We start from the raw sequence: 25,334 nt of genomic DNA, 5'->3' as shown, positions 1-25,334 counted from the left end.
TGTACATTGTTGAAAGCAGTGCAGTTGCAGAAGATGCTTGTGCTGATGCCCTATCAGTAGAATTGCTATGAGGGAAGGGCTTATACCACAGTTATTTCTTAAGTATAATTCTTATCACCAAGGATAAAATTTAAACACTAAATCCTGAAGGCTTGTAGGAATTTATGAGACGATACATTTTCTAAAAAATAAGTGGGCAGATTAGACATGCTCACAACTGAAATCCTCCATATTCCTTCAAAATTGGGTTTGGGAAGGAGGAGGATGTCATATACTGTAAATTGTCATGCAATCAATGGCATTGCACCGATTTATACAGCCAAACCTTTAGTTATAAACTCCGTATAGTAACTTTAAACCTTTTCTTTGTTAGTGGGTTTCTTGGTCAGTACGGCTTTTTGACCTTGTCTTTTGTAATGGTGTAAGCACCACTTTTTCATTTTGAATCTTTTCTAGTGTTAATGAAGTACATGATCCTACATATCAATACAGAGTCGACACAGGTAATTTCCAGGTAAGTCAGAAATGTTTTCTTGCTATTAAATTGTCAGGTGGAGTTAGGCAATACAAGGAGGTGGGGTTTGTTCTTCTATTAAAATCTGTAACACAATTTAGAAAATAGCAAATGCTGGTCGGATGGTCTTATTCTGACTAGGGTACTTTTAATTTTGCTTTAGATCACGCATAGGCCATATTGAGCTCCATCCCGATGAGAAGAGTAAATTGTCTTCCAAATCTGGAGACTCAACACCACAAGTTTAGTCACAGACTCATGACTGTTGGGATTGAAAGAAAAATTTTTAAGCCTCTTATTAAGTCAGTTTTGTACATCTTTACTCCTGCCAAGATCCTCTGTCCTAGTAAATTTCAGACTTTCTTGTTGTAAAGGAAGATCTGATTTATATGGGTCCTTATATTGTTCTCAGGGGCTGTGTTTTTAGAAAATCATTGAGATTCAGCTCACTGTGAACTCAGTGAACAAAATTATGACTTCTATTAAACATCCTTTCTTTACATTCCCCAAAAACCTACCTTGACGTACAGCCATCCTTGTTTTGTACTTCCTTTCATGAGCCTACTTTCCCTGAATAAATGGACCATTCTGTGTTGTGCTTCTGGAAATAATGATTTCTATTGAGGGAAGAAGGAATAGACCAAATCTCGTTAAATAATAAAAACTAACGCTCTTCTTATAGGGAATGAAAATCTTCTTCCTTGTGGTGGCAACCACATACATTCTCTACCTTTTGTTCCTGATAGTGAGGGCATGCTCAGAACTTCGTAACATGCCTTATGTTGGTAAGGAATATTTCTTTTGATTCTTCCCCAAACAGGCTTGCTTCTCCTAGACGTAGGTGTAAATTCGCTAATAAAAACTTTTCTCAATCTTTTTCAGATCTCAGGTTAAAATTCTTGACTGCATTAACCTTTGTAGTGCTTGTCAGTAGGTAAGGCTTTTCAAAGTACGTTTCTCAGTGCTGTAACTTTTATAACTTTTTTCCCAGGGCTTTGAATACATTTTGTTGATAATAAAATTGTCAGTGAAACTGAGGAATGTCTTTTAATATGATTGTTATGGCAAACATTTCTTAATTTTTTAACCCTTCTTGAGGCTTTTAGAACTAACTTTATATTATTTCCATTACCACAGCAGTACACTGCAAGATTTAGAGGTTCACTTAGCAAAGATGTTTTCTGTACTGCTGAGTGGTCTGCAGTGCACTGCTCACCTCTTCTGGAGCTTTGTAAGCTTCACTTAGTCAAAGCAGAAGTTTAGATTTAGTTTCTTAGATTATTGTTAATATCTGTCTCCCCCACTCCAAGCAGTTACTTCAAATTACTCTTGACTCTTGGATTGTCTGTAGTGGATGAAATCTGAGGGAAGTAGACCATGGGGTTGTTTTTCCGCTTCACTCAGTTGAGTAAATACTGCTGATTTTTAATCACAAAAGAATCATTCTTAATTTAGAGCTATGAAAGCAAATGTGTCTTAAAATAAATGGTCAACATGTTAACATAATTATTTTCTCATATACTTTTCTATCAAGCTCCCATTTCAATTTTGCTGTTTAAAGACACAGCACACTTATATGCTTTAACTTTTTTTCCACAGCATTGTTATACTCTACCTACGCTTTGGAGCACAAGTTCTACAGGACAACTTTGTTGCTGAGCTGTCGACTCATTATCAGAATTATATCCTTCTGTTGTGATACTGCTCAACTAGGAATGTTAATCTGTTTTCATGCAGAAGGTACTTAAAAATGATGTACCTAAGGACTGATGCCTTTGAATTCTGGGTGGGCTTTTGAAGTTCGGTCCATTTTGATCGAGGTTTCATGTCAGCATTTTGCAATGGCTGTTTGTAAAGATTATGAACTGAGACAGTTTCAGTCTAATTTGTTTACATCACATAAATTACAACTGCATTTGATACTCTTCAAAAGGAATGAAGGACTAGATATGCATGCATTCAAGTAATTTTAACAAGTTATTGTGACAAATTTGGCTGCAAATACATGCATGAATTCAGTTTGCTGTATACCTATCAGTTGGCATGGGGCGTACCAAAATATTTGAGAAATTAATAGTTTAGAAGTCACTGAAAATGACTTTGATTTGAAGCTGAAAATGTGTTTGTGTATTGGTCCAAGTCTACATGTGGAAGAGGTCATAGCAGAGAATTTAAGTGACTTGAGAAGAGACTGTTTCTGATGTCTGTTGGCAACAGGATTACAAACTGTATTTCTGGACCTGAACCATGAGATCCTCGTTCATTCTACTTTCTGAAAGTGCCTGTGTGACTGCAACTGCTCCAGTTACTGATAAGCTTAGATATGTGTTGGGAGCTAGTAAAAAACAATACGTAAAGCCTTTAGTATTTTCCCAAAATGGTGGCAAGAAGCCATCTTCAGAGTTCTATCTACAGATAGTCCTTTCTCCTTCCTTCTCAACTGCTGTGCCAAGCAAGAACTTCTTTAAAAATAAACAAAACAAAATAAAACAAAATAAAACAAAGACCTGAACACCCCCTTACTCTTTTAGCATTGAAGGCAGAACTATTCAATTTACCGTGCACTCCACCACTCAAGAGTAGACCTTATCTCAGCAAATGTTATTTGTGTTAAAGTTAAAGCTTTGTCTTCAGTGGGAGCTTTACCTCAAAATCACTTGAGTATGTTAGTTGTGTCGTGGTTTAACCCCAGTCAGCAACCAAGCACCACACAGCCACTCGCTCACCCTCCCTCCCCAGTGGGATGGGGGAGAGAATTGGAAGGGCAAAAGTGAGAAAACTCGTGGGTTGAGATAAGAACAGTTTAACAATTGAAATAATAATAATAATAATAATAATAATAATAATAATAATAATAATTGTAATGAAAAGGAAAACAACAAAAAAGAGAGAAAGGAACAAAACCGAGGAAAAACAAGTGATGCAACCACTCACCACCCACCGACTGACGCCCAGCCAGTCCCCGAGCAGCGATCACTGCTTCCCAGCCAACTCTCCCCAGTTTATATACTGAGCATGACGTCATATGGTATGGAATATCCCTTTGGCCAGTTTGGGTCAGCTGTCCTGGTTATGCTCCCTCCCAGCTTCTTGTGCACCTCCTTGCTGGCAGAGTATGGGAAGCAGAGAAGTCCTTGACTTAGTTTAAGCACTGCTCAGCAACAACTAAAACATCAGTGTGTTATCAACTTTATTCTCATGCTGAATCCAAAACACAGCACTGTACCAGCTACTAGGAGGAAAATTAACTCTATCCCAGCCGGAACCAGGACAAGTTGTCATTGAATTTAGAACATGCAGGTTTTTTTCAGCCATGCATGCTCTCAAACTTTAGTAAGGTAAACATTCTTCCTATTGAAACAGCTTATGTATGGTTTGGGTCTTGTTTCCAAAGTTAATATGTATGGAGCTATATTGAGCAATATCCTTGACACTTACTACCAGCAGAATTCTTATCATTTTATGGTTTATTGAACTTTTATCTCTACACATTAGCCTTCGTGTATTCCCCCTCAAAGAATGCACTATATGGTAAGTGTAAGCAATTATCTGGCAAACTTAGATGATGAGAGCTGGCATATTAGCAGATGCTGTGTAACATCTTTATATTTTGGTTGTCTCATTACTCTTTCAATTTGCTTTGAGTTAACATAAGCAGAAGCTGCACTGCTCCTGAGCAAATTAGTATTGGAAATATGAAGGAACACATAAAATGTATACAACTGATTAGCTAGACTTGAATTCTGATGCACTTAGATCAAGTTTATAATCAAGATGATATTTGCATATAATGCACTAACTTTTGCCCTGACTCACAGACAATCCTTAAGGAGCAACAATACTTCATTTGTTCTTGTTCTAACAAGAAGGTTAATGTTTTGGCATGCCGGCAAACTGGACTCTGAAATGGGTAACGTGCTGTTGGAAAAGTAGGAGTGAAGCTGATCTCAACATGGGGGAATTTTGGGGAACTTGCTATGGGGAGAGGGCTGCACAGAACCCATGTAAATGGAGATAAAGGACTGAATCAGTGGCACTTCTGGTTTTGCACTCCTACGTAGAGGTTGTAATCTGACTCACATGATGATTATAAAGCATTATCCCTCTCTAACTGATAAAGGTTCTGTAAAATAAGTATTTATACTGAGTGCATTCTCTGCTTTAAGCATTGAGTTTAAAATGCAGAACCGTAGAACAGCCCAGGTTGGAAGGGACCTGGAAAGATCGTGTGGTCCAACCTTTCATGGGAAAGAGTAGCCTAGATGAGATCACCTGGCATCCTGTCCAATCACACCTTGCATGCTGAGAGGTATGCAGAGGGAAGGCACTAAATAGTGGAGCTTGTCCTTTCTCTAAACTTTCTAGAATTGAGATGGATGGAACTGTTACAGAAAAATGCTATTTTTCCATTAAGACAAGACAAATGGTTGGGTGAGGATAAAGTTAAAAACTTGCTGTTGGCTTGCAAGAAGTATTAGTTTATAAAAGGGAGGAAGTAAAAAGCTGCCGGGAAAAAGATGTTTATAGCAAATTGCTGGATTGACTTTTACTTACATATAATTATGAACTGCAGCTAAGCAGCACAGATTATGCAAGAAATGAAGGCCTTAAAACAAGGTAGAGGGAATTGTCATAAATAGCCAATGGAAAGTACCTGTTTCCTTTCATGTCACCATGGCTAATCATTGACTTGCATACAAGGGATTACAACTTTGGCCTACTACATTTGTAGCTTAGAAATAACCAAGAAGTTAATGAAGTCTGCACTTTTAAATATAGAACTTTTGAATAATGATTAAGAATAATGAAATATGACTTAATTACTCTTATGTGCAGGTTGAAATAATATGACATCGGAAACTGCACAAGGGAAGAAATCCACTTACGCAACATAGAGAATATCTATCTAAAAATGAGATAATTATGTCATCTCCTTAACTCTTAAGAATACCATGAGGTTGTGGTTGAAGGGTGAAGAATTTAAAGGAGAGAATTCCTGTTTGGATATAGTTTTGTTGAATTGTAGTCGTGACTGTCCTGGAAGTTGTTGAGTCTGTTGCTTCAGCGTTGGTTTAGAAGTACAGCCACATTTCTATATTTAATGCACTAAATTAACCCTTATTTGTATTTTCCAGAATCACAGTTGAAAGACAATCCTGCTTTTTCTATGCTGAATGATTCAGATGATGATGTGATTTATGGGTAAGATTATAAAATACCTATGGAGAGTTACTTTTGGTGTGTTATTTTCGTAACGTCCTTTTCTATATTCATTAAATAAGTGAAGGCTTTGTAGGTTGTTCAAGTATTCTGCCTAAAGAACAGAAACATAACCTTACTCTGAAACAGAAATGCAATGAGAATGCATGTTATTTTGTCTTTTCTTTTTTTGGTTTCTAAAAGGGATTGCCATGGCACTGATACAAACAGGTAAGAAAGTATTAGAATGCTGGTAGGTCATGGAGTGAAGGCAGCAAGAGACGTGAAAGGAAAGGACTTCCTTTTAAACTGGGAAGGATTGCAGGAGTCAGGTGGAGTTAGCAAAGAGGCAGCTCATATGTAAATGCTGCAGAGAAGGATAGTGGCTCTTCTTAAGCGTCCATCACTTACTGAAGTAAGCATAATCAAATCTAGCAAAATTTTGTGGACTTGTGTGAGTTTATGTAATATGAGAATTACAGCAGCACTTAAAACCCATTCAGGTCAGGTGTCTCTGTGCTAGACACTGAACAAACGCGTCATCTGCCCTTGATGTTTTCACCTCTTACCAAGGACACTGAAGTGGTTGGAACAGTGAGGATGGGGTTAATACTGCAGTAACCTGAATAAGTTTGTGCTGGGCTAGCTATATGCATTGTCTGAGATAGCTTGCCTTTGTTTAGTTAGATGAGTAGTGGTAGTACCGGCTTGCTTCTGTACTGATCCTTGTGAAGAGTGGCTTGTAGTTACTGGAATAACTTTTATTATGCATCATCCTCTGGAGAGAAGTCACATGTATCGTTCATATCTCCAACAAGGAAGGAAAACAGATACCACCTTCTTACCCAAATAACAATTTGATGCCTCAATGTAGTTTAGAACTTTCCTGTTTATTTTGGACTTCCTATCTGAACACCGTGTTCAGAATTTTTAACAAGTATCTGTTTCACAGGAGTGACTATGAAGAAATGCCACTTCAGAATGGCCAAGCTATTAGAGCCAAGTATAAAGAGGAATCGGACAGTGATTGATTTTGATGTAGACAGACTTGTTCAGCTGGAATTAAACCAATGTTGAAGTTTTCCTAGATGGACAGCTTCCCTGGCTTCCTTACAGTCTGCTGTCATCTGAACACCGACTCCCAGGAAGGACATCCTGCTTCTGTTGCTGTTTACAAGGCTAAAACTGAAAAAAAGAATGCTTGAAAAGGTTGTGGCGAACACTTAAGAAACCAAAATTTTTACACGTCTTATAAAATGCCTGATAGCAGGATGTCTGTGGACTAAACTCTTGAAGTCTATTTCCATTTAGAAGTGTCACTGATTATATGCTGATTTTAAAATTGCTTCCTTGCTGCTTGGATTTTTGGGAGGGTTTTTTTGAGGATTATGTACAGCATACTGTCATTCATCTGTTGCATTTGTGATAGCTCCTTTGTATATTGTCTGCTGCTGTACAAAGTGCCTCATTTCCCTTTCAATTTTCTACCTTAGTCTTTTGAGCTGGAGGCATGGAATGAAGCGTTTTAGGGTTATCTCTTTTTTTTTCTTTTTTTGTTAAATGTAAGAAAACACAAGCTTTCCATTCTTCCTTCAAAGAAGCGATACAGACTTAAGACCATTTTTTTAATTTCATTTAAATGAGTTTACCAGATTTGTAAGTGCGAGATATGTGCAAATAGTCAAGTTCCAGTGAGCCAAAATAGCCTCAGTGGTGCAAAATTATTTCTATAATATATGTTTCATAACATGCTTTACCGCCACAACAGAAGTGTTTGTTTTGGGTTTTGTTTTGTTTTTTTAAACAGCCCTTTCAAATGCAAATATTTAGGCAGCAACAGGTCTCAGAAGGAAGCCTTCTTTCTGGGTTTTTTGTATGTTGGAGGAGATTGTTACACTTACAGAGAATACAGTATGAAAGTTTCATAGAGAATTACAATTTCAAATTTCCAAACATTTCATTTTCAGAGACTTTTTGTACATCAGAATTTTTCCTTAAGTTGTATTACTAGATAGTTAATCTACATCCTAGGAAGAATTGTGGTTGCTCATGTATTGAATGTGCATGAGAGTTAGCTTTTGAGCATGTTCTGTGCATAGTTCAACTTCTTTGTCATACCACAGTCGCCACCTGTACTGATCCAAACTTTTACTAGCACATTTTGTGATTATCTGTATTCCAGTCTGTGCTGGAACAGAGTTATATGGGAATTAAGTATTCCTAATACAATGCTGCTCCTTCTCTATTTAAAAGTTGGTTTTCTCCTACACTGTTGTTCAGTTCTTTATTTAAGTGGATGCTGTTTCTAACTACTTCTGTTTTCAGGTACTTGACCTGTCTGAAAGTATCTTTTTTTCATTGGATTTGTAACTGTGATTTACTCTTGTAAAATTTCTCTGCCCTGCTGCTGTAGAAAAGACTCTCAAAAGCACTGTTAATGTATTAGACAGAAAATGGTGCTGGCTTACACTAAGGAATTGTGCTCATCATTGAACTAGTTTAAGCGGAAGAGTGCGATGAAGTCCTACTAGACTTGCCGAATCATATTGGGGGGAAAAAGTAGATTTGTTCTGCTTTGCAACAACTGTTCCAGACTGTTGCAATAATCTCCTGGTAGCTGTTCCAGATCATGAAGGGGAGACTTCACAGGATAGCAGTTTGCTTAGAGAGGACCAAAGTAACTGCTTCATGTGGTTGCATCCTTGCTGTCATAGAACAGTTCCGATTAAATCAGTGCTCTGCTAAAGACAAGTGTGAGAGGGAGAAAACTTTATAAAATTATGCGGAGCTGTGAAATTTTTTGAGGGTATTTGAAATTTAAAACTTTCTGTACCGGGGATCGTGTATTTGTTAGAAGCCAAAGCGCTATTGTATGGCTAAAGCAAGGAAACTGCTGGGGGGTGAAGGGAAGGTTTTTTCATTTCTTAATTAATTGGTGTCAGTTTAGAAGAACATATAGGAAAACATTAAAGAAGTATTTCAAGTTAGTGGTGGTGTGGCTTTTTTCCCAGTGAACTGTAGTAAGCTGTACCTTCAGCACTTCCTTCTAGACTTTAACAAGTATGGGAGACGATCTTTGTATCCTAGAAGAGGAGAGCCCATTCTCATTTTTACCATTCCCCAGGTGACTCTCGAGGCTTACAGCTGGTTGAATTTGCAGAGTCAGACTTGGGAGCCAGCTAGGCAGCCTTTGCACACCCCAAATCCTTTTGACTTCCATTGGAGTAACAGTGGGTACAGGAATTAGGGCTTCAAAAATTGGTATTTACATGATCCTTATATATTCAGATCTTTTTGGCTCTGATATTGTTTAATTCTGTTCTAAATTGTTCTGAAGAGACAGAATGTTTGATTTGACCAATGTGCAAAGTATACTAATGTTTCTTATCACAGTCTGAACTGGTTGTTACAGTTAACCCCAAAATACAGTGTCATGCTTTGGAATTTTGTTAACTAAAGAAAGTATTTTTAATCTAACTTTGAGACGATGATTTTTTTCTAAGCTGTTCTCAGCCCATTTCACTTGCCGTTTTGTTTGCATTAACTTTTCTATATGACTACATTCAAAGTGGAAACACGAAAGCTGAGAATGGGAAATGTGTACTTAAAATAAGTATGTCACTACAAAAATAGTGAGAAAATAGTTTCCTTGTTAATTTTTAGAGATTATGTTTAAGCAACGCTTGCCACGCAAAATAGTTTTGTATTTCAGAAGTGCTAGAGTGTAATGGTAAGCTTGGTTGAAGCACTGTCGCACCAAGTTCAATATACAGTAAAAAGGCAAAAGCGGTGAAGCAGATGAGGAAATAGTTTTGCTAGCAAGACATCTCAATTTCACTCCTCTTATTTCCACAATTGGAAAGCAGAGACGGTATTTGAGGAATATTACAATATAGATTGTAAACAGCTTGGGAGTAGGTGGCATAGATTCACCTCTGAGTAAAGTATTGCAACCTAAGGGTGAGACAGAAGAGATCTGGGTAAGAAACTAGCCTGGCTTTCCTTTCGTTACTGCTACAGTAATTCTGTATTTCCATCACTAGTGGAACTGTATAAAATGAGAAAAGTATGCAAAAAAGCCCCGCAGTATACAGTGTTCCTGCTCTCAAGGAGATGTCGTCTATTAGACTTCCATGTACACAGTGATCAAGAGGGACTTCTAAGGAATCAATAAGCATTGAGTGTGAGCCATTCATGGCAACCATTTTCTGTAGTATTTGCTTTAAAAATACAGTTGGTGTTGGAATTGGTTGGAAACTTTCCTAGGACTGGCAAACAGGAAGCATAAGGCTTAACACCAGTAAGGAACAGCTAGTGCAACAGACGCGCGGCACGAATGCTGGGGAAATGGAAGGATGGTTCCAGCTAGGAACGACTTTGATCTGTTGTCTTCCTCTGAGCCAAAAGACAACTTTGTATCCCCAGTCACCTCATTTTCCCCCCATTTCCTTTTGCTTATGCCAGTAATAACCTTTGCATTACTGTAAAACTTTTTTTAGAAGTTTGTAAATATGTAAAATGAAAATATGGAAAAATTGTGTACCAAAATGGTATAAAAATGTGTAAGATAAATGCTCTGTTTAATGAGAAGCTGTAATTAAATGCTGCTTTGAGAAAGTGTGCATGAGGACGTGTTAAATATCGTATGTGTCTAGGAGTTGTGTTAATGACAGCAAATTATCCATTTATGTTGGAAAACTTCATGCCAATATGGAATATGAAGGAAAAACCAGTATTTTACTTTAAGCAAAAGTTGGGTATTCAGTTTCTTGGAAGACTTCATGTGCATAATCATTATTAAATATGTTCATAATAAAGTTTTATATCTTTATATTGTATCTTGGTTTTATTTTCCTTCTAGTGCATGACTAACTGTACCATTTTCATAACTTACACATATTTTCAGTTTACATGTATTTTCTTATACATATTTAAACTTGGTTAATTGCATAAGGATGGGATCCAGGAGGCTGTGTCAGCACAGATTAACCAAGGAATTATGTTTTGGGTTGGGTTGGGGGTTTGTTTTTTTTTTTTTTTATTACCCTGCCTGGGCTTGAAGGTGGAAGGACAGGTTGCTAATTTTCCTAAGAAATACGATAGCCAGTTTACAAAGGGGAACTGGTTCTCAAATGGCGTAACAATGGCTTTGCAAAGCCTGCTGTGGTCACGCTGGCAGTAAAACTTCCCCAGTGAATGTTAGTGCCAGCTGCCTTTCTGCCAATGTGCATGCTTCATGTTAGCTGCTGTCAGATGTCTCCGCCAGCAGGGCTGTGAGTTCTTCTACTTACCCTGCAATGATGCATCCTCTCAGCACACCCAGGAAGGGCTGCCCCACCTTCAACCCACTGGCCAGTAATAAAAAAAAAAGGGTTAGCGATGGTGAAGATGCTGATGTCATTCATCTCCTTCTTATAGCTCTGTATCTGAGGGAACTGGAGCTGTTCAGCCTGGAGAAAAGGAGGCTCGGGAGACCTTATCACTCTCTACAACTACCTGAAAGGAGGCTGTAGGGAGGCAAGTGTCGGTCTCTTCTCCCAAGTAACAAGCAATAGGACAAGAGGAAACGGCCTCAGGTTGCACCAGGGGAGGTTTAGGTTGGACATGAGGAAAAATTTCTTCACCAAAAGGGTTGTCAGGCATTAGAACAGGCTGCCCAGGGAAGTGGTTGAGTCCCCATCCCTGGAGGTATTTAAAAGACGTGTAGATGTGGCGCCTAGGGACATGGTTTAGTGGTGGACTTGGCAGTGCTAGGTTAACGGTTGGACTCGATGATCTTAAAGGGCTTTTCCAACCTAAACAATTCTATGATTCTATGATCTTCCAAGAGTCTGCTCATAGCTGGTAGACTGCAAAAGCGATCAGCATGTCACCCTCCATTTGGGGTGATGCCATTCCTTGCATAAACTCGACGAGAGACTGAAATCTCATTGTGTGCTGAATAAAACAGCTGTAAACATCTCTGCACAAATGGATACTCAACTTACTCCTGCTTTAGTATCAGAAATGGCAGTGCTCATTTACCAGCAGCAGTTAATTCTGAAGCCAGTTCCTTTACGTTTCAGTTAAACGTGGAAGACAGGTCATACTCATTTCTGGCAGTTACAGTAAATGACGACCCCCCACTTCCCCCTTCCTCCTTCTCCCCTCCAGACCAGGGCTGACATACCCCCGATTTCTATAGCTGTAGTCATATGAAGGGCCATGGCAGTAAGCTAGAGACAGGAAACAGAGTCTGAATTTATAATTACCTTCCTAACTACTCCAGCCCACAGTTTGTGCTATTTTTTTTTTACAGACAATTAGTTACCTAGAGCAAGCACTCTGCAAGCTCTTCAACCCTCATGCTTTACTCTGGCACTGAGATGAGCTGGCCAGCAGTCTTTGAAAAAGGTGATTAAAACTAAGGTGTTTGAAGATAATTCAGATTTAAAAATCAGTAACTGTACAACATTGAGACCCTAATATGCAATGTCTGTAGTATTTCACAGAAAAGCCCCATCTTAACTCGGGGTGGGGGGAACCAACACCCAAAAAACCCCCAACCCCTAACCTCTTTCTGTAGTCCTAAAACTGTTACGTCGGAAGCATTGGTTATTGCTCACATGTAAAACGATCTATAAAACTGTATCTACCTTTCTGTAGCACAACTTCTGTTTTAATGCAACAGGGTTTTTTCCTCCCATACAGCTTTTACACTGACAAGCATCTCAAACATTCTTTTCTGCAGTTCAGTGCATGAACCAACAAACCGCAAAAAAATCAAGGGATTTGCTATTATTAACATGAACAAAGGACAAGGAATGTTTGAATGGCTTGACCAAGAAGCCAAGTATATCTAGAAGTAAATACTGACTCAAAGGGCAACAACTATTTCTTTTAACTGTAAATAAATAGCTGAGTAGGTACTACACTACCAGCATTATTCTGGCACGCTGGTGGAAAGGAGATAAAGTATCTAAACATCCAGATTAAAAAACTTCCTTAGCAATTCAGAGATCGAAGATTTATTCTCTTCACAACAAGTTTCTCTCTCAGCCTGATGACTATTTCAGGCACTTTATTCAATCTATCTTGTTTTAGTATTTTCTTTATCATTTCTGACACTGACTACTCAGCATTCTGTTTCTAGTCACACCCATGATAAAACTCTCTGGTACAGAAATATAAGGCATATACTCCTCAGTATAAGGTATCTACAGTCAGTATAGCCCCGTAGCACTCACTAGGGCATATGCTAGAATAAAGAAGTGGCTTGTCATGAAGGAGATGCGTTTACGGAGATGTTTTGAAACTGGTATGCTAGCAGAAATATATAAGTCTTACAGCTATATTAAAAGTCTCAAATGTACCAAGCCCAAACCTGCTGATAAAGACAACTTTTTTTTGCCCTACTGACAGGAGAAATGGATAGGAAAGAAGAGGGCTGAAGCCTTGCCTAGCACAGGGTTTTCTACAGTCTGGATATGCTAAGTAGAGTTATCACAGAGAGCACCCCTGTGCACCTAGCACTATGAAAAACAAATCCCCTACGGTCATTTGACTTTTCAGTATTACATCTTTCCAGATCGTGGAAACATACTGTTGTATCACCAGTCATCTCATTCTAAACAGCTTTAGTTGAGAGCCAGATTTTGAAAACATTTGACAGGGCTTCCTAAATACAAGCAAACGCAGGTCACTCAGACTGACTCTAGCCCAGGAATACTCCCCTATACTTGCTTTGTAAGTAATTCCTTCAACATCACTGGCAGTGAGCTACTGCTTACGGAAGCAGCATGGCAGTTCACAGAGGCAGTCTGAAACTCATAGCATGCTCAATTTCTTTAATTAGCTGACAAAGAAAACCTTATCCAAGCCTACGCTGAAAACTTGTTTTACTTGTTATTCCCCTGCAACTTGACTCTAGAAGGCAGGAGACTTACTCGTGTTATTTAGTAACATCGCCTTGAGGCGGTTTTTTTCCCCCTTTCAGAAAGGATCATGTTTCACCAACTATCAGAACTCATCACACTCACTATCAGCAAAATCAATGTAGAAGGTTGCAGGTAAGTTCAAGACCTACTTAATACATGCAACTGGCTGCAGTAGTGAATGATTACTCGTGTCTAGCTTGCTGAGCACTTCTAAAACATGAAATACTTCTTATCTGTCTTTGTTCAATGAAGACAGTTATTTCTGTTAGTGTTCCATGTCCCAAATATCATACAGTCAGATTAAACAGGTCCCAAAAATGCAGCCAAGTTACTTTCTGATAAACATGATCTCTTTTTCTTGCAATTTTGTAGTGACTTTGGCAGAATTATGGAAGTGCTTTGTATTCTGGTATGTATCTCAACTACCTTGAAGAGAATTAAAAGAATTGGAACCTTTTTTTTTTTAAAATAACAAGAGAGTTAAGTTTAAATGAGTCACACCAATGGTTATGAATTTCAATAATTTAATGCTAACCAAGAGTACAAAGTGTGAAAGTCAGTGTCTCGTTTATACCGGTCTTATAAAAGAAATCTAGAGAAAGCGTTTACACTGCAGCAGATTTCAGTATTAGCACCTTGAAGAGAAGTTCTTGAACTGTTAAGACAGTATGGCAACACTGGTACGATACCAAGTACAAACATAAACCATGTAACAGCATGTTTTCACATTTCTACCTTTGAAAAAAGTTACTTAAAAAGTACATTAAAACCAGAAGTTGTTCAGTGTATTCACAGTTTGAGCAGAGATGGAATCAAGTGCTGGAGTAGAAAAGAGAAGGATGAACGATTCCAAGGCAATTATATTGCAAGTCCAAAGGCACTGACAATACAGTACATAGTCTTATTCTCCCATCTCACAGTGCAGGTTCCTACAAATACAAGAAAGGGTTTCAGAGACAGAAGAAAGTTACAGTGATTAAATGCACGCCCTTATATATGTTTGTAATTGTTTACATTAAGAATCTTAAGAATGAAGCTTTCACAACAGCCAAGCATTTCATATATGTAAGAGTTAGCACCACAGCCAAAGGGAAAAAATACCCGACTGTATGCTATTACTCCAAACCTATAGCACTTGGGAAAAAAGAAAAGTATGCTGCCTAGTCATAAGGGGACTAGCATTAAAGTTGCAAGCTGAAAAATCCAACAGTTACGTTCCTTACCATCACTGGAGTTGTCCCAGAAGCAAGAGCTTGCTGTATGTAGCCCAGCACCATTCTTTTGCATAATCACACAGGTCACTGTTAGTCAGTAGAGAAGCTTTTATTAATTTATCACTAACATTAATTAACATTTAGCTGCATTTTTGCTTAGCATAGTACATATATACACACATAGGCATATATACATGCTTATGAGTAGTTTATAGACGCGGTTCTTGCTAAGATCTTCCCCCACCCCCTACCCACCAGTGCACTTGACTGTACCAGCTTTAACAGAAAAGAGAAAGTTGAGCTCACCAATATACTTGAAAGGCTTCCCCAGCTTTGTGAGTTGGCTTAGCGTTTGTTCCACCACACTTGTTGTCCACTGGTTCACTTTGCTGTGCTGGTAGGCATTGCCACCTATCGCACTTTCTATGGCCTATTGGCGACAAACACGTAAAATAAGCTGCACTGTTGTCAATCTACAAGGCACCCATTAACCCATTCCAACATGGAGCACTAAGGATGAGACCCCATACCCGCAGAAAAAATCCTAAATACTGCTTGTCCATACTGATTGTTGGAAGTGTTTCCAATTGTTAAAAAACCTGCAGGTCAGAGTTTGAGCCAGGCATAGGGGGAATTATCATAGATTCCATCCTCTCTTCATTTTGTGATATATTGATTCTTTCTTTGTAGTTCCTATCCCAATGTCCTGAAGCCAGAGTTATGAAAAGGGTCTTGCACTTAAACAGTCCTGAAAAGACTGAAAAAACGCACACAACAATGGCTCATTCACACCTATCCTTCCATAGAAATGAACTTCAGATTTTTCAGTAGAATCATTTTTGGGAAACAAAACCCCAAATCAAAACAAAAGAGCCATGTAGTTGCTGGTTACTAAAAGAGCAGAAGCCTTCAGCCAAATAATCCATTTTACTTATGAGGAAAGTTTCCCCTTTAAGATACAAACAAAAGTATATTAAAGTTGCATGTTTTTCAGTCTTACGTTTTTGCCTCGCAGAAATTGCTTAAAAAGTAACCATAAAATTATTTCAGATTCAGAAGAGACAGGAGCATGTATTAAATCACGCGTACTCAATTTACAGAGTCTGACCAAAACAGTTATTTTGCAACAAAAGAAAAATTGCATTAGTCTACTCTACGTGAGGAATTCTGGACACAAAAATCAAATCCCTCTGGAAATTTTCTAGACAGGAAATTCATGTTTCTTAGCAACAAGAATAGTTTAATCATTTCAAACAAATAAGAACTCATTTTGGAGGAAAGGCATCTCAAAAGAACAAGTGTATGCAGATAGGCCATAAAACCCCCTGTATGTTACTGAAATATAAAATCTATCTCTATAGGGCTTAACATACAACATCCCCCTAAAAATTCTAATAGGGATACACTGCAACCAGAGAGGAGCATAGAAATTGTTTTCATTATCTTTTGGATTTGTAATACATATCATAACTAAGGCTAGGCATCATTTACACTTAAAATACACACATTGGTTAAATCAACAATTATCTATACTTTGATAGCAACCTATCTAGAAATCTAGTATGTATCGGTTATCAGATTTTCTTGAATGCTTTTTAGCACACAGCATATAACATACTATACTTTCACACCAACAAAATGAAAATGTTAGTTTACCTCTTTAATGATGCTACTGACTTCATCAACAACAAAGGAAGTCTACAAAAAGAGAGAGTTTAAAATAATCAGTGGATACAGAGTTCAAGCTTTGTTAAGAACATGCACTAGAAGCTTAATTTATCCTTGTCAGATTTCTTGTAAATCAGAAGACACTGAGTCTTCCTTTATTTGTTCATATGTAATCTGGCTCCCTGAACCCGGTCAAGTTAGCATTCTTAGCAAAGTAATGAAAAGTAACAGATAAACTAATATTGGCTGGCCTTTTGAGCCAAAGTTTTCAAATTTTAACTTGAAAGTACTTTAAAATAATATGTATAGCACTTCTGTATATATATATATATATTCTCATTTCACAATAAGCATTAATGTCCACAATTCACAGAATGGGGTTGCAGAGATAACCTCAGTGTGCAGACACAGCTTACAGTTAAATGAAACCGACATCTCCAGGGCACTGGTGTGGACAAAACATCTATTCACAGCTCAAGGAAAAGCTGTCATGACAATCTCAGCTGGGGACAAGAAGAAAACTGCCCCTTAGAAACCAAAGGGGAAATCTAGCTCGCTGGACTTCCCACCACCTTCAGCATTCTCTCGGGCTCCAGGGAGTAGAGATTAAGCATGTGGAATGGGGACAGAGAAAGCCCCAACATGTCACTAATCTTAAAACTATTACCCATTTTCTTGTACGGTTAGTATGTTTTCCTGTTTCAGTCCCTCAGCCATTGCTGCCTCCCACATAAGCTGGTTAAAACAAGCCGCCACCACTGCCGGGTGCAGCCTGCCACCCGCCGCAGCCGTTCAAGCAGCCGGGGAGCCCGAACAGGCAGGATCGCGCACAGCACGGCAGCAAGCCAGGCACTGGCTGGCATTTTTACTACAGGTATCTCACAGCCTCACCTCACAAACCAGAAGAAAGGAATCAGACAAAAGAAATGCACATAATGGCAAACTAATTTCAGGAGACTGAATAAAGATTTCAAGATTAACCTAATCAAGCATATGTTGACTGAGTTTTCACTGGGAGGTCTGTCAGCTTCTCCAGCTAGCAAACATGAATAACAGTGCAATTCGGGTGTGCAGGCAGGACGTAGTTACACCTGCTCAGGAGAATTTCAGCATTACATTCATAAACCTTTGGTCAGAAGGTGAACAGCCTAGTCAGCTGCAATGACACGTAACGTTCAGAAAGATGCGAGCACCTGAGGGATCTCCTTGATAGAAGAAACAGCATGCCCCGGGAGACAAGGGCAAGGCAACGCCTTTTCTGTAACTGCAGAGGCACCAACTTCCTCACACACTTCAATATTTTTAAAAGCTTGTATATGCTGTGGCAAACTGGTGTTTATTTTCAGCTTCTTGACTTTAATATGCCTCATTTGTTTCTATGGTACTGAATTTTATGGGTGCTTACATTTAAGGTGCACCACTGTATTTAACCAAGTAAGAGCTATAGTTATCAAAATACCCTTTCCCATAGAGCATAAGTTAAGAATACACATGCCAGACATGCTGGCAGACGTGAAGCATGCTGTCAGGCAAGATGATAAACCATATGCAGATTTTTCTTCACAAAGTCTAGAACTCTGCTCAGAAATGCCTTTGAGCGAGCACAAACACAGCTCACCACAGTAAACAGAATTAAATCCATCCCAAGTTCTCAAAGGTATTTAGATATCTAATTTGTACGGAAACAAGTGGGAAAGAGCCATAGATACATTTTCTAGAGTTGCTGTTGCTTCTCAAACCTCTCCCTTTTTTGGGATGAGAGCATGTATGGGTTTAGATACATGACAAAATAGAACACAATGTCCGATATCCAGCTTTGTGATTTGTGTGCTGTAACTGAGTTGCCAAATACAACACCACTATTCCATCCTTTTATAACATAACACAAACATTTTTTGTATTAAAAAGGAAAAAAATTCAGAAGCTTCGTGATTTCTCTGCACTACCCCTCTGGCACGAGGAAAGCAGACTCGATATTTCCAATACCTTATTAAAAAGGGATGTTCCCCGGCAACAAGTGCAAACTGCAAAGTAGTAGTATTTTTGAGTAATTCTGAAGACATTTTTGAAAACAGCTATAAGAATGATGTTCAAGTATGTTAATTATCAGTTTTTAAATAACATCTGTAACTGTGTAATACAGGCCAGGCCCAGCAATCAGGACAAGGCTTTTATAATAGCACAAGCCTGACACACCTTCAGAACCCCTCACACGGCTGTGCTGTTGTCTAACCAAGTCACAATGCAGCTCCTGAAGAACAATGCAGCAAATTGTCACAGCTCAGAAAAACTGTCCCTCTGCAAGAGCAATACTTGCTGGGTAGTCATTTAGCACGATAAAGAAGACGACCCTTGATTTATCCGACTTTGTATCTTCCTTAACAGGGTATAACGGGATAGCTGTCTCATTAGTGCGCCTGTAACATGCAGACTATCTGCCTGAACTCTTCTTTCTGCACAAACAGCTTATTCGAGTATTCCTCACGCTGATCTAAACCGGACCAGCAAACCTTCTACCGCAGCACACCGCTTCATCCTCTGGGTGAAGCCAGAGGCCATGACACCCCTCCAGCATTTTCTCCAAGTGATTTGCAGCAGCAGCTTTCGGGAGAAAAGCAGGCGTTGGGTCGACGCCAGGGAAGAGGCGCACAGCAAACACCCGAAATGCAGACAAGGGGCTGGCCCACCGGCACAGCCGGTAACCGGACCGGTTCACGCCGCCAGAAGGACGGCAAGCTCCCGGGACGGCTCCGGCCCGCCGAGGGGGGGCAGCAGCTCCGCGCAGCCCGGCGGCAGGAACAAAGGCTGGGCCTGTCTCCAGCCGTTGCCCGGGACGCGCGGCTCGGAGACGCCTCCAACGCTCCGGCATCACCCCGAAGGAGCGCGGCAGGGGGTCAGCGCGATGGGGGGCGGGGGGCTCCAAAGGGTTCCGGACTCGCCCGGGGGAGACCGAATGGTGGAGTCCGGGGCGGACAGGCATCGCCCAAGACCCTCCGCCAGCCCGCAGCCTCCCGAAAGGAGAAGCCGGGGGCAGCCCCGAAGCTGCCCTCCCCCTGCCCCCCGCGCCGGTCCGTTACCTCCTCCCCCGACTGGAAGTCGTCCATCTTCCCGGTGGAGCCCCTCACGCCGCAACCGACACCCCGGCACCGCCCCCTCACCACCGCGCCCCACGCGCCGGCCGCTGCGCGCGGTGCGCCTGCGCCCCCGGCTCCGCGCCCCCGCCCGCGTCGGGCTACGGCGCCCGAGGCGCTTGCGCAGTGCTGCCCGCGGGCGGCGCCCGACCACCGAAGCCGCTCGGCGCTCCACGCCTGCACGCCTCGCGCCCCTCTCCGCTCCACCCGCACGGCTGACAGCGCGCCTGCGCACTCCTGCGCCCCCCCCCCCGCCGCTCCCTTTACGCCTGCGCAATGCGCGCTCTGTGTCGGGCGCGTCGCAACGGGGAGCGCTGTGGTCGCCGCGTCACCCGCCGCTACGGGGCTCGGCCTGCCCGGCGCCCTCCAAGATGGCGCGGTTTCTGTAGCGGCAGCGCGGAGGCGCCTGGCTGGGACCCGGGCGGGGAGATGTCGCCCGGCGGGGTGGTGGGACCGCCGTGGCGTTGTCAAACGCCCCAAAGCCTAGGGTTGAGAGAGAGAAGGGAGCTTGTCGCGGTTGTGTTTTTCACACGAATAGCTTGCCGTTTGTGTTCCTGCGGAGAGGTGGATCTTAGAGGTCCTTCCTTGGGAAGGAGGGTCTGCATCTTGTTTCTGGAAACGAGAGCTTGAAAAGAAGGCCTGAGATGTCATGTATGCCCAGGAACTGAAAAAAAAAAAAAAACATGGAAAGGCATGAAGAATATGTGAATTCTTACAGTTCTAAGCAGATCCCATTATCAGGACAATGAAATTAAAGGGCACACTTTTCACATTTTATGGATTTTTCTTGTGTGTGTGCACTGTTTACAGATTACTCAAATTACTGATGATACTAGCCTCTCAGAGACGATGTAAACAGTGGAAGATGCTGTTCAGGTTCAGAGTGGCCTGGATGAACTGGAGAAATAGTTTGAACAAAGGAGAAAATAACTGGGGGCAAGTGCAAAGGCCTTTACTGAGGCAGGAATAACCAGCTCTATAAACGCGGGCAGGGCAGGACCAGCTCACTCAGTAGCTGTTCCGTAGACAAGAGAGTAGGGGAGTGTATTTGGTATGATTTACTTCAATCTGTCATACGATGCTGCTGTTAAAAAAGGAGATGCCATACTGGGATGTGTGAATGGATGTATAGCTTGCAGGATGTGGGAAGGAGCATTTCTATTGTACTCTGTGCAGTTAGGGCTCACAGGGAATACTGTGTCCAGTTTTAGGTGTTGTATTTCAAGAGGGTCATGAGTGAGTTGCAGTCTCAGGGCCCCAAGTGCACAGACAGGTCTCAGCTGCCCTGATCAGCCTCAGCTGTGGCCTCCACCCCTGCACCGTCTGCTCCAGGCCTGTCTCTTTGGCGGACCTTGGCCCTACATTTTGACCTTGTCTCCAGTCCCGTGTCTGGCCCCGTCTCCTGCTTCTCCTGAAGAAGACGACCCTGACCGGTCACCTCACTTTGGGACTGTGTGGGCACCCTGCCGGCAGCACCCGCTCTGCCCGCCCCGCTGGGATATGGCGGGGCTGCAGCTGGCTGCTGAGCTTACCCTTGGCCCCTCTCCTCTGAGCTCTGTGCTCACTGCTCCCACTGAGAAGAAGGCAGAGACAAAAAAGTGAGGACTATGGGAAAGCTGAACAAGCGGTGCTTGTTTATCCAAAAGAATAAAAGGTTGTAACGTGGTTACATTCTTAGCACATATGAAATACTGCAGTAGTTTTCCATGTCCAGGAGTGAGAGGGAAAAATATGATGAGGTAAAAGTGAGGCAATTAAGGCTTTGGTTAAATATGAGGGGAAAGCTGGCAGTAAGGCTAACTTTCCCCAGCCTGGCTTTGCGATACTACAAATATGTCGCTGTAGGTAGTTACAATCCTCAGGTTATTTCTGGTCTTTCTTTTGGTTAAAGTTTTGCCTGAAATGAAGGCCCAAATACTCTTTGTTGGGCTTAGCTCTGTGCCCCACTAACAGTTGTTTTCTCTTCAGTGATATGGTTGAAGAAGGTGATTAAACTTGACGTGCACAGGTGGAAGTGTTTGAACCTATTGAATTTAATGAGTTTATAAAATTGCAGGCTGATTAATTTTGCCATGTGAATAGAATTTCAGTGCTTTGTAACTAAAATTAATATTTCTTAAAACACCAAAAACACTAAGAAGGGTTTCTGTATTGTACATACAGTTTACCCGGTAGAGGCAGGAAGAAGGAGATCAACCTGCAAGAACAGACTCTCCTCCAGAATTTGAAATAATTCGGATGTAATTTTGAACTTCATTACTCACGCTTGGTTCTGCAATAGACTGAACTGGGATATCCAATCCATATAATGTTTTAACTTTTAATCTTTATCTGGCATCAGATTTACCAGTTGTGAGGTAAAATAATTTTCTACTTTTTGCAGATGCATAAAAAATGAATTTTTTGAACTTTTATCTGTGCTAATCGCTTTGTCATTCAGATCTGAATAGAAAACTATTTTGTTTCCAGGAAATAACTGCTAACGATACAAGCGGTGTTTTCTGTGCGAGTCCCGGGGACATTGAGTTTAGTAGTATTTTCACATCTATAGTATCAGAAAAAGAAATAATGTAAAACTCAAAGCCACTTCTCTTCCTGTGTGTGGCTTGAAGACTGAGCATATTTTGATGGTATCAGTCAGCTTTTATAGTCTCTTGTGCTGAGTCTCTTTTTAATGTTAGAAAAATGAGTAACTTCTCTTTGATTGCTTGTTGCTGTTGCTGGTAACAAAACCAGAGACTTGGCAAAAGCTGTTGTAATGCTGGAGCTCTTCTTTGAGTGCATTTGCTTTTAGCTGTTTTAGGGATGCTCCTCTGTACATACGTCAGCCTAATTTCGGTGCCCAAAGGAAGGAAAGGGGGTGGAGAACAGACACCAGTTTTCTTTAAGGAGAGATAAATAAATAGTAAGAGTGCTACTTATCTCTTAAAAGCAGTTTACTTCCCCACATCTTTCTTTGATGGCTGCTGAAAAGGTAAGGACATCTTTTTAATCTGTTCTAGATGACATTGCACAGGGGGATACATTTTTACTTACTGGGATGGTGTTTTTTAGACTGCAAAGATCTCATGGAAAGACCACAACTGGAACTTAAAAAAGTGTTTGTGTTTGGTTTTTGGTTTGTTGGGTTTTTTTTTACTTTAAGTGTTGGGGTGGGATGTTATTAAAATTACAAGACATAACTTTGGTAAAACATTATCAAAGAAGTTATAAATAATGTACATGTCTGTATACAAGGATGTGACAATAAAACTGTTGCAGCCAGGTAGTATAAAATAACACTTGTAATTTTCTTAACTAAGAATAAATTATGTGATTGGCCTCTGCAGAATAGAAATAGCCATAAATTCCAGGAGCTTTTGTGATAATTTTTGCTCTGAACCTCCTTAATCTGTGTCCTAGCTACTGATGTCTTATATTCATCTTCTGGGTTAATGGATGAAGTACGCCAATTATCTCAAGTCAATGCAGACTGCAACTTTAGAAGATCAGTTTGTTTATACTTATTTAATTGTCATTATTTTGCTAATGCTTAAGGATCTGAAAGGAGATCAATAATACATTACATGCAAAATTGCTTTGAGAAAAAGTAGCTTGCTATATCAGGCATTTCTAAGTTCAAAAACTAAAAAAATAAGCTACCTTTGCAAACTTAATCTTGTCCTAGGTAGGCCTTTTGATTGCTCTTCAGTAACATAACTACATACTATTTTAGCCTGATACAAAAGAAAAAAGCATGGTCCGCTGAGACTGCACTGTGTGCTTGCATGCCTCCCTCTCCTAAGACGTGACCACGTTGGTCGTCCCATCTCCTTTACGATGGCTTTGAGACTTCACATGATAGTTTCAGAAAGCTACTGGTCCATCTGTAAGGTGCCTGACACTGGATTATTTTAAATACATAATTTAAAATAATGCTTGAACAAAGTATTTTATGTGAGCTTTGTGCTGAAAAGGGAGAAGTGTCTTGGTATTTACTAAAGAGGTTGCTGTTGCTTTTGGTTTTACATAGAAGTTGCTTGGCTTTGAGGTTAGCTGACCGTATAACACAGCTAGCTAGCTGGATTCGATGGGTAAACATGAAAGGAGGGCATCTGTGAAGGTTTTTAAGATTGTTTTTTCCTGTCAAGGAGCGTCATTACTGAAAACACCACTTCTTTATTACTGCCAGAAAACTAATCTAATGCAGACAGCTTCGGTGTTAGAAAAGCTCTTTTTTCTGTTAGGAAAGTAGAGAGCTTTTCAGTCCAATTTGAACACCTCTGTGAAATGATTACAAGCTCAAGTCTGTTGTGGGGCACAAGGATTATCCCCCGTTTTGGGGGATATAGTACTTTATTTATTCTTAAAGCTACCTCATCATTAAGCTAGATTTTGAGTTATCTTTGAATGTACAAGAAAAATTGACAGTACACAACGATTGTCTGGGCTTAAATCTTCGTGAAGGTTTTGAAAAAACCACAACTGTAGGAATGTCCAGGTGTAATATTGATAGAGCTGCTGGCTACATGATGTATTTTAAGCTTTATTCTCTGCAGCATGTGATCTTACGCAAACCATTCTATGATTCTATGATCTTGCCCAGCAGCGAGAGCCATAATGCCTTTTTCTCTCTCTGCGTAGTGCAGATACTGTAGGACGTAGGGCCCTGGCACTTTGCTCTGCAGTAAGTTTTTTCTGTTGTTTGATGCCAGAAGATGATCCTAGTCTTTCCCTTCTAGTCCCTGTTGGTGGTCTACTGTTGTCATTAGGATAAGAAGTGTAGCAATAGACCAACTGGTTTTGTTGATGGTGTTTGCAGTATCACTGACAGGCTGAGGTCAAATGCTCTTTGGAAGAATCCTGCTCTGGCTAGGGCAGAACCCCTGTCTCCCAGGGGGAATAGCTGTGAGCAAGACAAAGTAGAAACAAGGGGAGGTTCCAAGCCGTTCCTTCCCTCACACCATTTAAATTTGTGCAAGCTTGAATAGCTGAAAACATACAAAATTTATATGCATCTCTAAATAAGATTCTGTATGCCCTCAGTATTTTTCATACACTAAGATGTCATCCGAAACCCATTTCCCCAAACAGGCTTGAAATACGGAAAACTCTGTGCTCTTCTGTGAAAAAGGGAGGTAGTCCTTTTTTAAAGAATTTGAAGGAGATATTAAATAGCAACTATTTCTGTGCTTGCTTAACTGTGGATGTTGCTCTTAGTAACTGTTTTACAGTGGCACATTCTTAATAGCTCTGTAAGACATTCATATATTTTCTTTAAGATCACTAGAGTGGTTTTATTGGATCCACATAATAATGACTGTCATGAATTTACCAGCTTTTACTGATGCTTCAGCAGGATTTTCTGATGACGTTGTAGATATGCTAGCCTTTGGAAATCCTAGGATTTTATAGAAAACATAACTTACGCTGTAATGGGTGTTTTGGTATTCTGTATAGTGCAGAGGTCCCCAAGTTTGTACTGCCTGCTCTTTCAGATTGTATTGACTTAAATGGAGTTGAAGGTTCTAAACATGCTCATCAATCCTGGGAGGTATTCTTGAGGTAAAAGATGAAAGCAGGTGAAGGATGCAGGGGCCTTTGAAAATGACATATATTGTGTTAAAAAATTGCTCAGGCTTTTTAGGTTTCAACTGAGTAATTTCCTGTGAAATTGCAGTTGGTAAGGAAATAAAATATGATTATGCGTATC

At 40.4% G+C, this 25,334-nt stretch overlaps 3 protein-coding genes across 4 annotated transcripts in view; 2 read left to right on the top strand and 1 right to left on the bottom strand.

Annotated features, from left to right (window-relative positions):
• Positions 1-10,544, top strand: part of TMEM181 (transmembrane protein 181) — a 37,511-nt gene extending 26,967 nt beyond the window's left edge. For both annotated transcript variants that reach the window (XM_076333775.1, XM_076333776.1), the window contains exons 11-17: positions 457-514; positions 1,197-1,299; positions 1,397-1,448; positions 2,114-2,196; positions 3,956-4,045; positions 5,650-5,716; positions 6,666-10,544. In XM_076333775.1, coding sequence (XP_076189890.1) covers positions 457-514; positions 1,197-1,299; positions 1,397-1,448; positions 2,114-2,196; positions 3,956-4,045; positions 5,650-5,716; positions 6,666-6,744 — 532 coding nt within the window. In that variant the 3' untranslated portion in view covers positions 6,745-10,544. The remainder of the gene's footprint in view (positions 1-456; positions 515-1,196; positions 1,300-1,396; positions 1,449-2,113; positions 2,197-3,955; positions 4,046-5,649; positions 5,717-6,665) is intronic.
• A 3,592-nt stretch (positions 10,545-14,136) lies between these two features.
• DYNLT1 (dynein light chain Tctex-type 1) lies at positions 14,137-19,651 on the bottom strand. Its single transcript, XM_076335517.1, has 5 exons — positions 19,589-19,651; positions 16,500-16,541; positions 15,150-15,273; positions 14,853-14,930; positions 14,137-14,558 (listed from the first exon to the last, which is right to left on the bottom strand). Exons 1-5 carry the CDS (start codon positions 19,613-19,615, stop codon positions 14,488-14,490), a joined length of 342 nt encoding a protein of 113 aa, XP_076191632.1. The 5' UTR covers positions 19,616-19,651; the 3' UTR covers positions 14,137-14,487.
• Positions 19,652-22,578: 2,927 nt separating this feature from the next.
• Positions 22,579-25,334, top strand: part of SYTL3 (synaptotagmin like 3) — a 35,582-nt gene continuing 32,826 nt past the window's right edge. Inside the window, exon 1 of the mRNA XM_076333771.1 lies at positions 22,579-22,616. The gene's annotated coding sequence lies outside the window, so the exon portion shown is untranslated. The remainder of the gene's footprint in view (positions 22,617-25,334) is intronic.

Source organism: Aptenodytes patagonicus, chromosome 3 (assembly GCF_965638725.1).
Source record: "Aptenodytes patagonicus chromosome 3, bAptPat1.pri.cur, whole genome shotgun sequence".
In the NCBI taxonomy this organism is placed as follows: domain Eukaryota; kingdom Metazoa; phylum Chordata; class Aves; order Sphenisciformes; family Spheniscidae; genus Aptenodytes; species Aptenodytes patagonicus.
This window is presented reverse-complemented; position numbering and strand designations above follow the sequence as displayed.